General features: G+C 42.0%; 1 protein-coding gene across 1 annotated transcript in view; it reads right to left on the bottom strand.

Annotated features, from left to right (window-relative positions):
* Nucleotides 1-20,772, bottom strand: part of LOC128693666 (zwei Ig domain protein zig-8-like) — a 111,833-nt gene that overhangs the window by 36,784 nt on the left and 54,277 nt on the right. Inside the window, exon 5 of the mRNA XM_070080572.1 lies at nt 3,167-3,335. Coding sequence (XP_069936673.1) covers nt 3,167-3,335 — 169 coding nt within the window. The remainder of the gene's footprint in view (nt 1-3,166; nt 3,336-20,772) is intronic.

The following is a 20,772-nucleotide window of genomic DNA, read 5'->3' as shown; positions in this document are numbered from 1 at the left end:
GACCGGTGGCAGAGACAGTGGGAGATGACCGGTGGCAGAGACAGTCAGCCGTCGAGTGGAAACTACACTTTAAACAACGTAAGACATTATTATAACAAAGTATCGCTGCAAGAGTCTGTATCAAGAAGCATATTGAGTCATCGTGTCAAAGGATCAAGAAGAATCAAGGGTAATAAACACACAGATAATCTAGACGTGTTATTGTTACCAGACTAATTGACGATTCACTTGATCTTCCCATTCCAGCCAGCGATTTCATCGACCTTGTTGAACTATGTGTTGGCTTTACGTGTTTCTCTTTCGAAAATCACCTCTTTCAGCAGACTTTTGGACTACCCATGGGTTCGCCACTCAGTGCAGTCCTGGCGAACCTATACATGGAACATCTAGAAGCCGAACGTTTCTCCACCATTATTCCTTCGTCTGTCACCTGGCTCCGTTATGTTGACGACATTCTCCTCATAACTCCTAAACGCTTCAACGTTCAAGCTCTCCAAGACAAGCTCAACCAGGTCGAGCCTTCAATCCAATTCACACTTGAAGAAGAAGTCGACAACACTCTTCCTTTCCTTGATGTCCTGCTCTGCAAAGCTGACCACGAACTTCGTTTTAAAGTCTATCGAAAACCCACCAACCAAAACGATCTTCTCCACTTCTACTCTCACCACGACACCAAAACCAAACGTGGTGTAATTATAGGCTTCTTCCTGCGTGCACTCAGAATCTGCAGCAACGAGTTCCTTGAGGAAGAATGCACTATAATTGAACAAATATTTTCTAAACTCCACTATCCTCGTCACTTCATCAGAGACTGCAGACGGCGAGCATTAAACATCTTCAACACACCCAGAGAAGACACTGCCGAGAAGAGATACATAGTCCTTCCCACCAACTCCATTGCCAAACATGTTTCCAACATCTTTGCCAAAACATCATTCCAAGTATCTACCTCCACAACCACGACCATCAAGGACATCACCAGTAGTAGGCAGGACAAGCATCCATCCTCTGCAGGGGTATACATAATCCCTTGTAATGACTGCAACAAGTTATACGTGGGCGAAACATCAAGGGACCTCCAAACACGTATTTCAGAACACCAATACGCAAGCAGGTCTGACGACACAAGGAATGCCTGCGTACAACACCGTAATTAACACAACCACTTGATAAACTACAGAAACTCAAGACTTATCGCCACAGAAGACAACACTCAATACCGAAGAATCCTGGAATCATCACTTATTTCTATATCCGACAACTTCAACCAGAATAGTGGCTTCTATAACATAGCTGAACCACTTGCCAAGAAACTTCTTCATCGCTATCCCACATAAGAACACTGTAGAAGGTCTGCTCACAAACTTATCCAATCTCCTTTCCAAGCTACCCAAGTTTTTAGACTCTATAACCCCACTCGGTACATCATCAGATGCAGCATTCTTCACCTGACCTCAGCCGGACTATAAATACTCGCGTTCCTTCCACCCCAGGTAGTTCTGTTTGTGACTTGAAAAAGCCCACTGTGTGGGCGAAACGTAGTCAATAAAGGATCACATTATACTGCATTTGTGTTTATATTGCCTACCAGACTATAGCATCAAGCATAGTCAGTTTATAGTTTCAAACAAATTAAGCAACATCATTCTATTTTTTTCTCTCAGAAGTCACCCTTCTAAATAAGTAAATTACTCATAAATTAGTATGGTCCCTCCCACAAAACAATCAGTGTCAACATTGGACGTTCAGAAATGCTCATATAACTGAGTGAGAAAAGTAATAAAAACCCTGAAGATCTCATGAAGAGAACAGATTAATAAATACTGACATTCGGGTAAAATTGTTCAAGGTTGAAGGGAAACAGGTAAGATAATGTTAGTGAGGAAGACACTGAGTAACGATACTTACTTAAGAAGACACCAGTGATGGTGTACTTTGTTCAGAGATGCTTGACGCATCATTCCCACACGAACCACAAGAAAGAGTAAAAAATTACCTAATGGATTATCCGACGAAGTAATGAAGACAAACTCAAGAATAAGAGAAGAAATAAAAAAAAACACAATGTAAAAAAATATAGTAGAATAAAAAGGAGATGAACACATTGTTCAGAAAGGGAAACAGAAGATGATATGGAATTCATTGGTAGTTAATTCCAGTCATTCTCGCGCACTTCACGCTAACAAACTCTCAGATTAACAACAGATCTGAACTTCTTTCACGCTAAAAATTTAAGAATGTTTATGAGGAACTTAGAAAATGTGCATAATATTAACTTGTGTGACCATGGTACAAACATGGGTGGCTGAGGTACAACATGGGTGGATGTGGTACAATATGGGTGAATGTAGTACAACATGGGTGGATGTGGTACAATATGGGTGAATGTAGTACAAACATGGATAGCACTGGTACAAACATGGGTGGTTGTAGTACAAACATGAGTGGATGTAGTACAAACATGGGTGGATGTAGTACAAACATATGTGGATGTAGTACAAACATGGGTGGATGTAGTACAAACATGAGTGGATGTAGTACAAACATGGGTGGATGTAGTACAAACATGGGTGGATGTAGTACAAACATGAGTGGATGTAGTACAAACATGAGTGGATGTAGTACAAACATGGGTGGATGTAGTACAAACATGGGTGGATGTAGTACAAACATGAGTGGATGTAGTACAAACATGGGTGGATGTAGTACAAACATGGGTGGATGTAGTACAAACATGGGTGGTTGTAGTACAAACATGGGTGGATGTAGTACAAACATGGGTGGATGTAGTACAAACATGAGTGGATGTAGTACAAACATGGGTGGATGTAGTACAAACATGGGTGGATGTAGTACAAACATGAGTGGATGTAGTACAAACATGGGTGGATGTAGTACAAACATGGGTGGATGTAGTACAAACATGAGTGGATGTAGTACAAACATGAGTGGATGTAGTACAAACATGGGTGGATGTAGTACAAACATGGGTGGATGTAGTACAAACATGAGTGGATGTAGTACAAACATGAGTGGATGTAGTACAAACATGAGTGGATGTAGTACAAACATGGGTGGATGTAGTACAAACATGACCAAGTGGGGTTAAATCATCAGGCTGATGAGTAGACTTAGACAGGGAACTCATGTAAGATAAACTACTTACCATTCAGTATATGAACGAGAACCTTAGCGACTGGGGCGCTGCTGGGGTTACAGGAGTAAGTGCCAGAGTCCATGAGAGAAGCGCTTCTTACAAGCAGGTTGGTGATGGTCCTGGAACCTTTCTCAGTCACTACACTCACACCTCCACGTTCACTGTCGTAGGTGATCACCTGCAACAACTCCACTGTTATTCCTCCACACCTTGTCTTGTGTAATTAAAAATTATTAAAATATAATTGCCCTAGTAACTATCATTATTATGATAAATATTGTTTTCATTATTATTATTTTTTTGGGGGGGGGGTGAGGGGATATTCTCTAAAGAATACTTTTAAGAGGTTGCCGGGTATCTTTTTTATATTTTTTTCATCCCATCAGTTTTCGATTTTTTTTTTTCATCTTATGATTTTCACCACTTGTGTAACACTTGTGTAAGGTAACGAGTCCAAAATGTTGGAACATTTAGCAAGCTGACGTTACCTATGACCACCGTTGTTGAACTTATGTCCAACATCCTTCAGTGGTTCGGATAACTTCCAAAATCCACTGAGGAGATAAAGTGAAATTTAAATGTTTACGTGAAGATCTGATCAATTTGTGTGAAATAGAATATTTTTTTTTTACTCCCGTTAAATCACCTTAAATAATTTTAAGTGAACCTCTTCCGAACGGCTTCAGTATTTAAAGGCTGATGCTTCTTAGTGCCAGGATAATATTAGTGCCAGGATAATATTAGTGCCAGGATAATATTAGTGCAATTATAATATTAGTGCCAGGATAATATTAGTGCCAGGATAATATTAGTGCCAGGATAATATTAGTGCCATTATAATATTAGTGCCAGGATAATATTAGTGCCAATATAATATTAGTGCCAGGATAATATTAGTGCCAGGATAATATTAGTGCCAGGATAATATTAGTGCCAGGATAATATTAATGCCTGGATAATATTAGTGCCAGGATAATATTAGTGCCAGGATAATATTAGTGCCAGGATAATATTAGTGCCAGGATAATATTAATGCCTGGATAATATTAGTGCCAGGATAATATTAGTGCCAGGATAATATTAATGCCTGGATAATATTAGTGCCAGGATAATATTAGTGCCAGGATAATATTAATGCCTGGATAATATTAGTGCCAGGATAATATTAGTGCCTGGATAATATTAGTGCCAGGATAATATTAGTGCCAGGATAATATTAGTGCCAGGATAATATTAGTGCCAGGATAATATTAATGCTTGGATAATATTAGTGCCAGGATAATATTAGTGCCAGGATAATATTAATGCCTGAATAATATTAGTGCCAGGATAATATTAGTGCCTGGATAATATTAGTGCCAGGATAATATTAGTGCCAGGATAATATTAGTGCCAGGATAATATTAGTGCCAGGATAATATTAGTGCCAGAATAATATTAATGCCTGGATAATATTAGTGCCAGGATAATATTAATGCCTGGATAATATTAGTGCCAGGATAATATTAATGCCTGGATAATATTAATGCCTGGATAATATTAGTGCCAGGATAATATTAGTGCCAGGATAATATTAATGCCTGGATAATATTAGTGCCAGGATAATATTAGTGCCAGGATAATATTAATGCCTGAATAATATTAGTGCCAGGATAATATTAGTGCCTGGATAATATTAGTGCCAGGATAATATTAGTGCCAGGATAATATTAGTGCCAGGATAATATTAGTGCCAGGATAATATTAGTACCAGAATAATATTAATGCCTGGATAATATTAGTGCCAGGATAATATTAATGCCTGGATAATATTAGTGCCAGGATAATATTAATGCCTGGATAATATTAATGCCTGGATAATATTAGTGCCAGGATAATATTAGTGCCTGGATAATATTAGTGCCAGGATAATATTAGTGCCAGGATAATATTAGTGCCAGGATAATATTAGTGCCAGGATAATATTAGTGCCAGGATAATATTAGTGCCAGGATAATATTAGTGCCAGGATAATATTAGTGCCAGGATAATATTAGTGCCAGGATAATATTAGTGCCAGGATAATATTAGTGCCAGGATAATATTAGTGCCAGGATAATATTAGTGCCAGGATAATATTAATGCCTGGATAATATTAATGCCTGGATAATATTAGTGCCAGGATAATATTAGTGCCAGGATAATATTAAATTTAGTAAGTTCGAGTCCGCTCTTATTATTTATTCCAATAACTAAAAAAATCCAAATAGTATTTTTTTCTTACATAATTAAATTTGATCTTAACTGATCATATTCTTAGTAATGAAGTTTTAATATTAATATTCTTAGTTATGAAGTTTTAATATTAATATTCTTAGTTATGAAGTTTTAATATTAATATTCTTAGTTATGAAGTTTTATTATTAATATTCTTAGTTATGAAGTTTTAATATTAATATTCTTAGTTATGAAGTTTTAATATTAATATTCTTAGTTATGAAGTTTTAATATTAATATTCTTAGTTATGAAGTTTTAATATTAATATTCTTAGTTATGAAGTTTTAATATTAATATTCTTAGTTATGAAGTTTTAATATTAATATTCTTAGTTATGAAGTTTTAATATTAATATTCTCAGTTATGAAGTTTTAATATTAATATTGTTAGTTATGAAGTTTTAATATTAATATTCTTAGTTATGAAGTTTTAATATTAATATTCTTAGTTATGAAGTTTTAATATTAATATTCTTAGTTATGAAGTTTTAATATTAATATTCTTAGTTATGAAGTTTTAATATTAATATTCTTAGTTATGAAGTTTTAATATTAATATTCTTAGTTATGAAGTTTTATTATTAATATTCTTAGTTATGAAGTTTTATTATTAATATTCTTAGTTATGAAGTTTTATTATTAATATTCTTAGTTATGAAGTTTTATTATTAATATTCTTAGTTATGAAGTTTTAATATTAATATTCTTAGTTATGAAGTTTTAATATTAATATTCTTAGTTATGAAGTTTTATTTTTAATATTCTTACTTATGAAGCTTTATTATTAATATTCTTAGTTATGAAGTTTTAATATTAATATTCTTAGTTATGAAGTTTTAATATTAATATTGTTAGTTATGAAGTTTTAATATTAATATTCTTAGTTATGAAGTTTTAATATTAATATTCTTAGTTATGAAGTTTTAATATTAATATTCTTAGTTATGAAGTTTTAATATTAATATTCTTAGTTATGAAGTTTTAATATTAATATTCTTAGTTATGAAGTTTTATTATTAATATTCTTAGTTATGAAGTTTTAATATTAATATTCTTAGTTATGAAGTTTTAATATTAATATTCTTAGTTATGAAGTTTTAATATTAATATTCTTAGTTATGAAGTTTTATTATTAATATTCTTAGTTATGAAGTTTTATTATTAATATTCTTAGTTATGAAGTTTTATTATTAATATTCTTAGTTATGAAGTTTTATTATTAATATTCTTAGTTATGAAGTTTTAATATTAATATTCTTAGTTATGAAGTTTTAATATTAATATTCTTAGTTATGAAGTTTTATTATTAATATTCTTAGTTATGAAGTTTTATTATTAATATTCTTAGTTATGAAGTTTTAATATTAATATTCTTAGTTATGAAGTTTTAATATTAATATTCTTAGTTATGAAGTTTTATTATTAATATTCTTAGTTATGAAGTTTTATTATTAATATTCTTAGTTATGAAGTTTTATTATTAATATTCTTAGTTATGAAGTTTTATTATTAATATTCTTAGTTATGAAGTTTTATTATTAATATTCTTAGTTATGAAGTTTTAATATTAATATTCTTAGTTATGAAGTTTTAATATTAATATTCTTAGTTATGAAGTTTTAATATTAATATTCTTAGTTATGAAGTTTTATTATTAATATTCTTAGTTATGAAGTTTTAATATTAATATTCTTAGTTATGAAGTTTTAATATTAATATTCTTAGTTATGAAGTTTTAATATTAATATTCTTAGTTATGAAGTTTTATTATTAATATTCTTAGTTATGAAGTTTTATTATTAATATTCTTAGTTATGAAGTTTTATTATTAATATTCATTTGTATTAACAACTTATGCCGATCTCAGAGCTATTTCAATAGTCTGTACTATGGCACTGCAGCACTGAACCACTGCGGCACTGCAGTACTACGGCACTGAACCACTACGGCACTGCAGCACTGCGGCACTGCAGCACTGTGGCACTGCAGCACTGAGGCACTGCAGCACCGCAGCATTGTGGTACTGCAGCATTGCAACACCGCAGCAGTATGGCAATGCTGCACTGTGGCACTGTAGCACCGCAGCACTGTGGCACTGCAGCACTGCATTACCGGAGCAGTATGGCACTGCTGCATTGTGGCACTGTGGTACTGTGGCACTGCAGCACGGCAGCACGGCAGCACTATGGCACTGCAGCACTGTGGTACCACAGTACTGCAGGACTAATGCACTGCAGCACTGTGGCACTGCAGCACTGTGGCGCCAGAGCACTGCAGCACTGCAGCACCGCAGCACTGCAGCACCGCAGCACCGCAGCACTGTGGCACTGCAGCACTGCTGCACTGCGGCACCGCAGCACTGTGGCCCTGCAGCACCGCTGCACTGTGGCACTGCAGCACCGCTGCACTGTGGCACTGCAGCACCGCTGCACTGTGGCACTGCAGCACCGCTGCACTGTGGCACTGCAGCACCGCTGCACTATGGCACTGCAGCACCGCTGCACGGTGGCACTGCAGCACCGCTGCACTGTGGCACTGCAGCACTGTGGCACTGTGGCACTACAGCACCGCTGCACTGTGGCACTGCAGCACTGTGGCACTGCAGCACTGTGGCACTGCAGCACCGCTGCACTGTGGCACTGCAGCACTGTGGCACTGTGTCACTGCAGCACCGCTGCACTGTGGCACTGCAGCACTGTGGCACTGCAGCACTGTGGCACTGTGGCACTGGGACAAACAAATAGCTTTTTCTTTTTATAATTCCTACAAAATTTTAAATTTTATTTTACATATAACAGGAGACCAACTCATTAATCACATTCATATTTTGAACACGAGAACCAATTTCTTTGAACACCTGTCTTCTTCACTTGCCTTATAACCAGTGTTCATAAATCACACTCGTAGAAGGTACACAGTGGCTTCTTCAGTCCAATGCAGAGTAATGTTGGCGGAGGAATTTAAGGTAATCAGTCCCTCAGCCTGTAGTCGATATGTTCAGTACATCAATGTTGAGAAAAATGCAACTGCGAAACTGATTACTTCAAATTCTACCATTCTCCAGGTCAGCAATTTCACCTGCCTTGAAAGCACCTTTAGCATACAGTAATTTTCCAGCCTAGAGAGAACAAGCGATTTGAAGAGTCTTCTAGCAGATGTGGTAGATACATTGTTCATTCTGGTGATAACAGATGGAGTCTTCTCAGAAAGATATCAGATAATGAGAAAGGACAGAGGAAATACATGAGGTGCTGATCAGGACCCAGTAAATTTTTGAGGATATGAGTGGAATATGGGGAAGAGTCCACTGACTCTTCATAATAAGAGGCCTAGTGATAATAACAGTGAAGTACAACTCCCCACAAAGAAGTAAAACAAAGCAACTATATGATTAGGACAACAGGGCGACGGTGGACATAATAACACAAGTAGTTAGAAGAGCCTACACAGGTAATGAAAATTACTGATCATTGGATATTTAAATCATTAGGAAACAGACTGGGAAAATCTCGAACCACGCAGGGAAACACAAAAATGGTGAACTAAGTTGTTGGATGTTGAACGGAAAACTTCATGAGTCAGCATGTCAAAAAACATAGCTAGTTAGAGAAGAAGCTACGTACCAGTGAGGATGTAACTTGTGTTTACCCAAAGTGACTCAAACGTAGAGAGCATTGATTATAAGAAGCGCCTTGGTGTTGGTGACTATGTATTGTTGAACTTTAAACACCTTGTAGAAGTGAACATAAAGATGAGCATGGGAATGATGAAGGGAGGGACAAAATGACTTCTGCGGAGGTGACTATGAAGGCAGGATGTAATTCGTACGCAGATTGCAGTGGCAAAGAGAGCTAGACGGAAAAACAGTGAATAAAATAAAGGAGTATATACCTGGAAAGCACTGGAGCCAGAGGAGAAATTCATTCATGGAAGCAGGAGAAGCACAGACAAGATAGAGTGAGTCCATAATTCATCCAGAGGTGTCGGGAGGCAGAAGCTTAAAGCACAGGAACATGGAAGAAATATAGAAAATAAAGAATACCAAAAAACAGAAAAGCAAGCAGTAAAGTCAGAAACGAATGATGGTGGACAAAACGAAAAGTTAAACGATAATTTGAGCATGACATAGCATCGAAAGCCAAATCTGAGCCTACGTTATGGACCACCACATCAGAAAGACAACAGCTGTGAAAGACTTGATAATAATGTTGAAAAAGAAAGTAAAAGCGATTACTAGGAATGACCAGGAAGTCTGTGGAAACCTGAATACGAAATTTAAGGGGATATTTACCGTGGTAACGGGAACAATGCCGGAGGGTCAGAGTGCTCCAATGAGACACAATACAAACTACTGGAGGAGAGATGAAGAAACTGTTGAGCCAGCGAGTTACCTCGAAGGCAAGGGAAGCAGACAGCATCTCTCCGAGTGTTCTTTTCCACAGTTTGTCGATATTACCGTGCCATTTACAACCATCTGCTGGAGTTCTATAACAAAGGAAGTGAAAGTTAAGCCGGGGAGAGATCGATGATATTTAGGCTTCACGAATGAGTCTAACAAAGTACCCCACAAGAGAACAGAATAGAGGAACAGGCAGGAATAATAGGGAAAGTATAACAGTGGATAAAGGAATGCTTAAGAGAATGAAACGATGAGATATTATGTGAGAAGAAGTGTCAGAATGAACGAAAGTAATGAGTGGGATTCTACAAGCGTCAGTACTCGCATCAGTTTCTTGTGAGTGTAAACGAAATGAAGGAGGAAAGTGAGTTTGAGGTGTTCCTGCTCACAGATGATGTGAAAGTAATGAGGTGAATGCAAACAGGATCTGGACAAGCTGCAGGATTTGGTCTGACAAGTGACTATTACAATTCAATCCCATTAAATGTAAAGGTATAAAACCTCTAGAGTTCAGTCTCGGGGAACAATGCTTGAAAAACTTCCCTGGACGTGAAGGACCTTGAAATGAACACAGTTACTAGCATTTCGCCTAAAGCACACATCACTCCAAGAACCACTGCAGTAAATGAAAGGCTGAAAAATTTAAGGCTAGCTTAGAAACTTCAGCAAGGAGGCATTCACGGCAATTGTCAGGCCCATGTTAGAGTATGCAGCGCCTGTATTGAACTCGCTCCTACTGAAGCATGTAAAGTATATGGAAGAGTCCAAAAAATGTGAAACCAAACTATTCCTAGAGGTGAAGGGTATGAGGCACAGGGAGAAACTAGAGGAGCTAAACGAGATATTAAAGGACGATACGACCAGAAATGACGTGAATACGACTTAAAAAAATCTCAGTGGAAATGAGACTGGACTGGATGAGTGTTTGAGAGGCAGTGCTCACGAGCACCTGGATGTGTGTGTTTGAGAGGCAGTGCTCACGAGCACCTGGATGAGTGTGTTTGAGAGGCAGTGCTCACGAGCACCTGGATGAGTGTGTTTGAGAGGCAGTGCTCACGAGCACCTGGATGTGTGTGTTTGAGAGGCAGTGCTCACGAACACCTGGGCGCAGCTGGATATTAAAAACACAAATGATTCATAAGGAAGTTAATAAATATTAATTTAGCCTTGCAATGGTCAGGAAATGGAATGACCTAGACAGTGAAGTGATAGAGGTGGGATCCGTACATAATTTTAAGAACAGGAATGATAAGAGCTCTCACAGCCAAGAGAGAGACAATGAGTGAGAAAGAGTGAATCACATAGCGTATAGCATATGAGCAGAGCCAGGAACTGTGACTCAGCCCCTGGAAATACAATTATGTGAATTCTCTCTCTCTCTCTCTCTCTCTCTCACACACACACACACACACACACACACACACACAGACACTACATGCAAACCAAATGCAAATTCATGAAGATTGGGAAAGGGCAAAGGAGACTGCAGACAGAGTTTAGGCTAGGCGGCCGAAGACTGCAAACCTCGCTCAAGGAGAAAGATCTTGGGGTGAGTATAACACCGAGCATGTCTCCGGAAGCACACATCAACCAGATAACTGCTGCAGCATACGGGCGCCTGGCGAACCTGAGAACAGTGTTCCGATACTTCAGTAAGGAATCATTCACGACACTGTACACCATACGCGTCAGGCCCATACTGGAGTATGCAGCACCAGTTTGGATCCCACACCTGGTCAAGCACGTAAAGCAATTAGAAGCTAGTTCCAGAGCTAAAAGGAATGTCCTACGAAGAAAGGTTAAGGGAAATCTGCCTGATAACACTGGAGGACAGGAGGATTAGGGGAGACATGATAACGACATATAAAATGCTCCGAGGAATAGATAAGGTGGACAGAGACAGGATGTTCCAAAGATGGGAAACAGCAACAAGAGGTCGCAGTTGGAAGTTGAAGACTAAGATGAATCACAGTGATGTTAGGAAGTATTTCTTCAGTCACAGAGTTGCCAGGAAGTGGAATAGTCTGGGAAGTGATATAGTGGAGCAGAAAGAGTGACCCTGTAGCGACCAGTGAAGAGGCGGGGCCAAGAGCTGTGAATCGACCCCTACAACCACAACTAGGTGAGTACATGTGCCTGTGTTAGATTCTCAAGCCCATTCCACTAAAAACCACATCCCCTTCCTTCCTCCAACCTTGTTGTCCACCTTGAATTTTCTCCTCCTCATTGCTTTTGATGGTGACTTTTCTCATCTCGCAACCCGGTCTGGGGCCTGTTCAAGCAGGTTGTTGCTGCTGGAGAACTACTGGCTCACAAGGCCACCACAGACTAGGTGATCTAGCACTTGAAGGACGTACTGAGCTAATTTCATCTTGAAACTTCTATATTTGTTCTTGTAACGGTTATGTTAGGTGATGGTGGTAGGTTGAAGAGTCCTGGTCCACTCAGGTTGGCTTCATGCTCCATTCAGTACTAAATTTCAAGTATTTTCCACGTGTATACATTCAGGTATCTCTCTCAGTCTCTCAAGAGTGTATATTACAATCACTTTCAAGTGTTCCTAAATAGTTTAAATGTTTTGTAGTTCTTAGCGAACAGTAAATGATCATTGTACATTTCCTGCTGTTATGCCTCTCTTGCTTGGAACTGTCACCACAGGAAAAAATATATTGCAAATGATAGACAACATTATTTTCATAATGTCACCATATACATTATTTCTCCTGCTAGAATACTAGTATTACCTTCTTATTGTATTCTCTAAATGACTTGTCATCTGATGTTAATATTTCCAAACTTTAACATATCATTGTAGATGAATGGTTTAAAGAACCGACATGTTGTTAAATTAGACACATCACTTTAAGAAGTTGCTGTGCATGTTGTACAAAGTCCTTCTTCTAACTTCTTCATTCTTTCCATATTTGGGCAGTGGAATTTGTAATTGGATTTTTTTAACTGACCATCCGAACAGCCTCTGTTATGCTCTCGTAAATATGTTATTAATACTTCCTCATCTTATACTAAATTAGCTGTTTCTTATTCTCTTGTTAATATTTCCACTGAGCAGTGGCCCACAACGTGACATTTTCTGTGCCTCCAGCCTCTTATCTGCCCGACTTGCAGAGTTCCTTGATGAAGATGGAGAGTTCGAGACACAAGGGTATAGCCCTTGTGGTTTAGCGCTTCTTTTTGATTATAATAATCAAGATACAAGGAACTGGACCAGCCCTAACTTTCCTCAGATCAAATCTAAATTCTTTACTTCCTCTCAAGCGTTGTGTGACACTTAATTACTTAACTTTCCCCATGAATATAATAATACTGATAATAATTAACAATAATAATTAAGAATAATAATAATAATAGTCACAATGACAAAGTTGAAAGGCCATGACCGAACATCCATATTTATCTCTTCTTTTTCGTAAGTATTATTAAAGTGTAAAATTTAGAAAGATGTATGAACACACCTTCTACTTGCCTCACCTCACACCCCCTTCCACACTCTTATATTAACTATTGCAAATTTTTTATAAAAATCCCCAAAACCTCAGTGTCATCAGGAAATTTTAATTTTGACAACTCTCACTTAATATCAGATACAATAATGTGATGGCTATATTATTATTATTATTATTATTATTATTATTATTATTATTATTATTATTATTATTATTATTATTATTATTATTATTATTATTATTATCATTATTATTGTTATTATTGTTATTATTATTATTACTATTATTATTATTATTATTATTATTATTATTATTATTATTATTATTATTATTATTTTTATTATTATTTTTATTATTTTCATTATTATTTTTGTTGTTGGCACACTGCCAACAAGGCAGTGTGCCAACAAGACAGTGTGCCAACAAGGCAGTGTGCCAACAAGACAGTGTGCCAACAAGACAGTGTGCCAACAAGGCAGTGTCCCAACAAGGCAGTGTGCCAACAGGCAGTGTCCCAACAAGGCAGAGTGCCAACAAGGCAGAGTGCCAACAAGGCAGTGTGCCAACAAGGCAGTGTGCCAACAAGGCAGTGTGCCAACAAGGCAGTGTCCCAACAAGGCAGTGTGCCAACAAGGCAGTGTGCCAACAAGGCAGTGTCCCAACAAGGCAGAGTGCCAACAAGGCAGTGTGCCAACAAGGCAGTGTGCCAACAAGGCAGAGTGCCAACAAGGCAGTGTACCAACAAGGCAGAGTGCCAACAAGGCAGTGTACCAACAAGGCAGAGTGCCAACAAGGCAGAGTGCCAACAAGGCAGTGTCCCAACAAGGCAGTGTGCCAACAAGGCAGTGTCCCAACAAGGCAGTGTCCCAACAAGGCAGTGTGCCAACAAGGCAGTGTACCAACAAGGCAGTGTGCCAACAAGGCAGTGTGCCAACAAGGCAGTGTGCCAACAAGGCAGTGTGCCAACAAGGCAGAGTGCCAACAAGGCAGTGTACCAACAAGGCAGTGTGCCAACAAGGCAGTGTGCCAACAAGGCAGTGTGCCAACAAGGCAGTGTGCCAACAAGGCAGTGTGCCAACAAGGCAGAGTGCCAACAAGGCAGTGTGCCAACAAGGCAGAGTGCCAACAAGGCAGTGTACCAACAAGGCAGTGTGCCAACAAGGCAGTGTGCCAACAAGGCAGAGTGCCAACAAGGCAGTGTCCCAACAAGGCAGTGTGCCAACAAGGCAGTGTCCCAACAAGGCAGTGTGCCAACAAGGTAGTGTGCCAACAAGGCAGTGTGCCAACAAGGCAGAGTGCCAACAAGGCAGTGTCCCAACAAGGCAGTGTACCAACAAGGCAGTGTGCCAACAAGGCAGTGTGCCAACAAGGCAGTGTGCCAACAAGGCAGTGTGCCAACAAGGCAGTGTGCCAACAAGGCAGTGTACCAACAAGGCAGAGTGCCAACAAGGCAGTGTCCCAACAAGGCAGTGTGACAACAAGGCAGTGTGCCAACAAGGCAGTGTCCCAACAAGGCAGAGTGCCAACAAGGCAGAGTGCCAACAAGGCAGAGTGCCAACAAGGCAGAGTGCCAACAAGGCAGTGTGCCAACAAGGCAGTGTCCCAACAAGGCAGAGTGCCAACAAGGCAGAGTGCCAACAAGGCAGTGTCCCAACAAGGCAGTGTCCCAACAAGGCAGAGTGCCAACAAGGCAGAGTGCCAACAAGGCAGAGTGCCAACAAGGCAGAGTGCCAACAAGGCAGTGTGCCAACAAGGCAGTGTCCCAACAAGGCAGTGTGCCAACAAGGCAGTGTGCCAACAAGGCAGTGTGCCAACAAGGCAGTGTCCCAACAAGGCAGTGTGCCAACAAGGCAGTGTGCCAACAAGGCAGTGTGCCAACAAGGCAGTGTGCCAACAAGGCAGTGTCCCAACAAGGCAGTGTCCCAACAAGGCAGTGTGCCAACAAGGCAGTGTACCAACAAGGCAGTGTCCCAACAAGGCAGAGTGCCAACAAGGCAGTGTGCCAACAAGGCAGTGTCCCAACAAGGCAGAGTGCCAACAAGGCAGTGTACCAACAAGGCAGTGTCCCAACAAGGCAGTGTGCCAACAAGGCAGTGTGCCAACAAGGCAGTGTCCCAACAAGGCAGAGTGCCAACAAGGCAGTGTACCAACAAGGCAGTGTCCCAACAAGGCAGAGTGCCAACAAGGCAGTGTCCCAACAAGGCAGAGTGCCAACAAGGCAGTGTACCAACAAGGCAGTGTCCCAACAAGGCAGAGTGCCAACAAGGCAGTGTCCCAACAAGGCAGAGTGCCAACAAGGCAGTGTACCAACAAGGCAGTGTCCCAACAAGGCAGAGTGCCAACAAGGCAGTGTACCAACAAGGCAGTGTCCCAACAAGGCAGAGTGCCAACAAGGCAGTGTCCCAACAAGGCAGAGTGCCAACAAGGCAGTGTACCAACAAGGCAGTGTCCCAACAAGGCAGAGTGCCAACAAGGCAGTGTACCAACAAGGCAGTGTCCCAACAAGGCAGAGTGCCAACAAGGCAGTGTGCCAACAAGGCAGTGTGCCAACAAGGCAGTGTACCAACAAGGCAGTGTCCCAACAAGGCAGAGTGCCAACAAGGCAGTGTACCAACAAGGCAGTGTCCCAACAAGGCAGTGTCCCAACAAGGCAGAGTGCCAACAAGGCAGAGTGCCAACAAGGCAGTGTCCCAACAAGGCAGAGTGCCAACAAGGCAGTGTGCCAACAAGGCAGTGTACCAACAAGGCAGTGTCCCAACAAGGCAGAGTGCCAACAAGGCAGTGTACCAACAAGGCAGTGTCCCAACAAGGCAGTGTCCCAACAAGGCAGAGTGCCAACAAGGCAGAGTGCCAACAAGGCAGTGTCCCAACAAGGCAGAGTGCCAACAAGGCAGAGTGCCAACAAGGCAGTGTACCAACAAGGCAGAGTGCCAACAAGGCAGAGTGCCAACAAGGCAGTGTACCAACAAGGCAGTGTCCCAACAAGGCAGAGTGCCAACAAGGCAGTGTACCAACAAGGCAGTGTCCCAACAAGGCAGAGTGCCAACAAGGCAGTGTACCAACAAGGCAGTGTCCCAACAAGGCAGAGTGCCAACAAGGCAGTGTTCCAACAATGCAGTGTGCCAACAAGGCAGAGTGCCAACAAGGCAGTGTACCAACAAGGCAGTGTCCCAACAAGGCAGAGTGCCAACAAGGCAGTGTCCCAACAAGGCAGAGTGCCAACAAGGCAGTGTCCCAACAAGGCAGTGTGCCAACAAGGCAGAGTGCCAACAAGGCAGTGTCCCAACAAGGCAGAGTGCCAACAAGGCAGTGTGCCAACAAGGCAGAGTGCCAACAAGGCAGTGTACCAACAAGGCAGTGTACCAACAAGGCAGTGTCCCAACAAGGCAGTGTACCAACAAGGCAGTGTCCCAACAAGGCAGTGTGCCAACAAGGCAGAGTGCCAACAAGGCAGTGTACCAACAAGGCAGTGTACCAACAAGGCAGTGTACCAACAAGGCAGTGTACCAACAAGGCAGTGTCCCAACAAGGCAGTGTGCCAACAAGGCAGAGTGCCAACAAGGCAGTGTCCCAACAAGGCAGAGTGCCAACAAGGCAATGTCCCAACAAGGCAGAGTGCCAACAAGGCAGTGTGCCAACAAGGCAGTGTCCCAACAAGGCAGAGTGCCAACAAGGCAGTGTTCCAACAAGGCAGTGTCCCAACAAGGCAGAGTGCCAACAAGGCAGTGTCCCAACAAGGCAGTGTCCCAACAAGGCAGAGTGCCAACAAGGCAGTGTTCCAACAAGGCAGTGTCCCAACAAGGCAGAGTGCCAACAAGGCAGTGTTCCAACAAGGCAGTGTCCCAACAAGGCAGTGTCCCAACAAGGCAGTGTGCCAACAAGGCAGAGTGCCAACAAGGCAGTGTACCAACAAGGCAGTGTCCCAACAAGGCAGAGTGCCAACAAGGCAGTGTTCCAACAAGGCAGTGTCCCAACAAGGCAGAGTGCCAACAAGGCAGTGTCCCAACAAGGCAGTGTCCCAACAAGGCAGAGTGCCAACAAGGCAGTGTCCCAACAAGGCAGAGTGCCAACAAGGCAGAGTGCCAACAAGGCAGTGTCCCAACAAGGCAGTGTCCCAACAAGGCAGAGTGCCAACAAGGCAGTGTTCCAACAAGGCAGAGTGCCAACAAGGCAGAGTGCCAACAAGGCAGTGTCCCAACAAGGCAGAGTGCCAACAAGGCAGAGTGCCAACAAGGCAGTGTCCCAACAAGGCAGTGTCCCAACAAGGCAGAGTGCCAACAAGGCAGTGTCCCAACAAGGCAGAGTGCCAACAAGGCAGAGTGCCAACAAGGCAGTGTCCCAACAAGGCAGAGTGCCAAAAAGGCAGAGTGCCAACAAGGCAGTGTCCCAACAAGGCAGTGTCCCAACAAGGCAGTGTCCCAACAAGGCAGAGTGCCAACAAGGCAGAGTGCCAACAAGACAGTGTCCCAACAAGGCAGAGTGCCAACAAGGCAGAGTGCCAACAAGGCAGTGTCCCAACAAGGCAGTGTCCCAACAAGGCAGAATGCCAACAAGGCAGTGTCCCAACAAGGCAGAGTGCCAACAAGGCAGAGTGCCAACAAGGCAGTGTCCCAACAAGGCAGAGTGCCAACAAGGCAGAGTGCCAACAAGGCAGTGTCCCAACAAGGCAGTGTCCCAACAAGGCAGAGTGCCAACAAGGCAGTGTCCCAACAAGGCAGTGTGCCAACAAGGCAGTGTGCCAACAAGGCAGTGTCCCAACAAGGCAGTGTGCCAACAAGGCAGTGTGCCAACAAGGCAGTGTCCCAACAAGGCAGAGTGCCAACAAGGCAGTGTCCCAACAAGGCAGTGTGCCAACAAGGCAGTGTACCAACAAGGCAGTGTCCCAACAAGGCAGAGTGCCAACAAGGCAGTGTGCCAACAAGGCAGTGTGCCAACAAGGCAGTGTGCCAACAAGGCAGTGTGCCAACAAGGCAGTGTGCCAACAAGGCAGTGTGCCAACAAGGCAGTGTACCAACAAGGCAGTGTCCCAACAAGGCAGTGTACCAACAAGGCAGTGTACCAACAAGGCAGTGTACCAACAAGGCAGTGTGCCAACAAGGCAGTGTGCCAACAAGGCAGTGTGCCAACAAGGCAGTGTGCCCCGGAAAGGAAAAACAGTGACAGTTATCAAACTGCAACATTAACACTCGTTCAGAGTGCCGGCACTGTGCCTACCATCTCCAGGACTCTGGTTCGGCTGCCAGTTTCCCTGAGTCCCTTCATAAATATTACCTTTCTCTCACTCCAACAGCACATCAAGTCCTGGTTATAATCAACCATAATATTTAAAAGGAAAGGTAAGCCAGCGGAAGACCTCGGTCAGATCACCAACAGCTCCAGTTGTGAGTAGGATATACTGGTCTTTATATATATATATATATATATATATATATATATATATATATATATATATATATATATATACATATATATATATATATAGGACGAGGTCCACCTCTGGTGTAAATTGTGGGACCCACAACCTCGGAGAAGTGGATAAAAAGCCTTCAAGGAAGAATATATGGATTTCTTCCTGAAGCCGTTTGAATTTTCCACTTCCCCTACCACCCCATCTTTTCATTCTTTTTTACCAATAGGTATATTTTATTACATATTATGGTACAGAAGATTTAAGAGACACATTGTTGATGTAGAGATGGCATATGCAGTACAAGAGATATGAGAGATACATGTCTAGTACATATTGTTACGTGTTTGTCACTGATTATAATGCGAAAATCTCATCCAGCTCCTAAGAGGTGGGCACATGCCCAAAATACCGCAGGCATTACCCCTCTGAACAGCCGCACTGAGTCGCTGGAGCAGAAAATTAGCTGCCCTGGGATCCCTAGTTACCCTGATGAGTCTTTTGCCTAGCTCCTTAAGGAACTTACATGCACTCTTTCCCCATGAGCCAAGGGTCTCTGAGCCTATGGTAACAAACATATAATGATAGGCAAGTTCTCCATATTTTCTAGACTTGTGGGACTCCCTGAAGCTGGCAGCTGCCCCTCCTTCCTCCCTGGTGTATTGGAGATAGGTATCAGTCAAGGTAGATGCACATGTGTAGTCCCACACCACCTGCTTACCGTCTGTCCAGGCTTGAAGGGTGATACCATCTCGACGCTTCTGGCTGCCATCAGATCTACATAGTTGGGGTGGCTCCCTTAGTGCTGGGTATCCGGCTGTTGTGAGGCTCCTCTTGATAATGCTATTAACCTAAAATGTCTTGCAATCTTTCCCTCGGATTTACGACACACAAGACAATGGTACCCGAATCAGTCTGCTGCTTCACTGCCACAATTATACCTGTGTTCGGCGAGAATAGGGGCGTCAAGTCGAAGGGCATCACCAATTCGGATGGTCTGTGGGTCGAGGCGTGTGCCAAGGCTGGAGTTGGGAACAGCCAACATAAAGTCCCTTGGATGAGGGGCTTTCACTGCCAGGAGATGGGCTCTATCTTTCTCTGACAAACTCTGAAGCATTGTTGAGGCTATATTCTCCACTACTGGGCCATCCCAGTGCGACTGTTTGTAGTTGTTGGGCGGAGCAGGTCTGGTTTCAGAGCCCATTAGATTATCCCAGATCATGGCTCAGTCAATGAACTTTTGGTCCTGGACTCCAGTCTTGTCCCTAAGATGTTCAGGGAGAATCGCTGCTACAAGCCCTCTGGATGCAATACATGAGGACAGAAAAGCAGGTAGCGCAATGTGTGATGACTTGTGGACACCAATGCCTCCTAGTCTGACTGGAAGTGTAGCTTGGTTCCACTGTCCGTCTTCTAGAGTAAGGTTAAGTACTTTTGTAAAAATCTGTCTCTGGACACTGTCATATTCGTGCAGTATAGGGCTATCATATGAAGGTGCACATCTTAGGAAATATGTCAACACGGGCAGACTCAAGTACTTTGTGAGAAGGTACAAGGCATCGTGGGTGTCCAGATTGCCCATTCGTTGATCCATTTTCCTCAACTCAATGCCATCGCTTCCAAGCAAGATGCTTGGAAGATGCTCCAAGCAAGATGCTATCTATAGGGGCAATAACTGCTGCTCCTGGTAGTTTGGATCTCACTGCATTTATCACTTGTTGATTGAGTGAGATGATTTCACATTTAGATGGATTCAGGATGAGGCCCATTTCCTGTCCCCGTGTCATTACCTGTGTAAGATCATCTAGGAGGTACTACTTTGTACCTGCTAGTGTTCCATCATCCAGGAACCAGACGTTTAGCTCGCTGGTCAGTCTGTGATTTCCCTAACCGCTATACAGAAGAGAAACGGTGCAAGAGGATCCCCTTGCTGAACACCCTCTGATGATGTGATTTCATGCTCTCCAAACGTGAGCACTGATTCCTTGCTATACCCAGCTGAAACAAAAGAGAAGATACCAGGGAAATGTTCTTGTACCGCTGCTAATACCACATCTCTTTTCAGGAGATTAAATGCATTCTTGAAGTC

The sequence above is a fragment of the Cherax quadricarinatus genome, unplaced genomic scaffold, assembly GCF_038502225.1.
Source record: "Cherax quadricarinatus isolate ZL_2023a unplaced genomic scaffold, ASM3850222v1 Contig614, whole genome shotgun sequence".
NCBI classification, from domain to species: Eukaryota; Metazoa; Arthropoda; class Malacostraca; order Decapoda; family Parastacidae; genus Cherax; species Cherax quadricarinatus.
This window is presented reverse-complemented; position numbering and strand designations above follow the sequence as displayed.